General features: G+C 61.8%; 1 protein-coding gene across 1 annotated transcript in view; it reads left to right on the top strand.

The window, feature by feature from the left end:
* Positions 1-2: 2 nt before the first annotated feature.
* The window catches only part of LOC108448646 (ephrin type-B receptor 3-like), a gene marked incomplete at its 5' end in the record, with an annotated part of 2,642 nt that continues 1,740 nt past the window's right edge, over positions 3-904 (top strand). Inside the window, 3 exons of the mRNA XM_017742372.1 lie at positions 3-119; positions 401-550; positions 869-900. Coding sequence (XP_017597861.1) covers positions 3-119; positions 401-550; positions 869-900 — 299 coding nt within the window. The remainder of the gene's footprint in view (positions 120-400; positions 551-868; positions 901-904) is intronic.

Genomic DNA, 904 nt, shown 5'->3' with positions numbered 1-904 from the left:
ATTTGGCTGCCCGGAACATCCTGGTGGACGCTCACCTGGTCTGCAAAGTGTCCGACTTCGGCCTGTCCCGGGCGCTGGACGGGGACAGGGACAGCGACCCCACCTACACCAGCTCCCTGGTGAGATCCCGGGACCCCCTCAGGACCAGGGTTTGGGGGGATTTGGGTGGGTTTTGGGGCCTCACTGGTGTCCCACCTGTCCCTGCTGAATTTGGGGAGGTGTGGGTGGTTTTAGGGGGGGTTTGGGTGGATTTAGGTGGTTTTTGGGGTCTCATGGTTTCGTGTCACCTGCCCCCCTGGACATTTGAGGCCACCAGGGGGGGTTTGGGGTTTCCCAGGGGAGTTTGGGGTTTCCTGGGGGGTTTTGGGGTCCCCCTGACCCCCCCGTCCCCCCGAGCCAGGGCGGGAAGATCCCGATCCGCTGGACGGCCCCCGAAGCCATCGCGTTCCGCACCTTCACCTCGGCCAGCGACGCCTGGAGCTACGGGATCGTCATGTGGGAGGTGCTGAGCTTCGGGGAGCGGCCCTACTGGGACATGTCCAACCAGGACGTGAGTCACCCTGAAATCCGGGATCCCCCGGCCCTCCCCAAAACCCCCAAATTTCCCCAAAATCCCCAAATGCACCCAACTCCTCCCAAAATCCCTAAGTTCTCCCAAATTTCCCCCAAAACCCAGGACACGACAAGGTGCTGCCATTCGGGGACGTGTCCAACCAGCACAGGAGTGACCCCAAAATCTGGGTCCCCCAGACCTTCCCAAAATCCCCAAATTCCCCCAAATCCTCCTCACCTGTCCCCAGGTGATCAAGGCCTTCGAGCAGGACAATTGTCGCTGTCCCCCCTCACCTGTCCCCTCACCTGTCCCCAGGTGATCAATGCCATCGAGCAGGACTACCGGCTGCCG

The sequence above is a fragment of the Corvus brachyrhynchos genome, unplaced genomic scaffold, assembly GCF_000691975.1.
Source record: "Corvus brachyrhynchos isolate BGI_N302 unplaced genomic scaffold, ASM69197v1 scaffold348, whole genome shotgun sequence".
Lineage (NCBI taxonomy): Eukaryota > Metazoa > Chordata > Aves > Passeriformes > Corvidae > Corvus > Corvus brachyrhynchos.
This window is presented reverse-complemented; position numbering and strand designations above follow the sequence as displayed.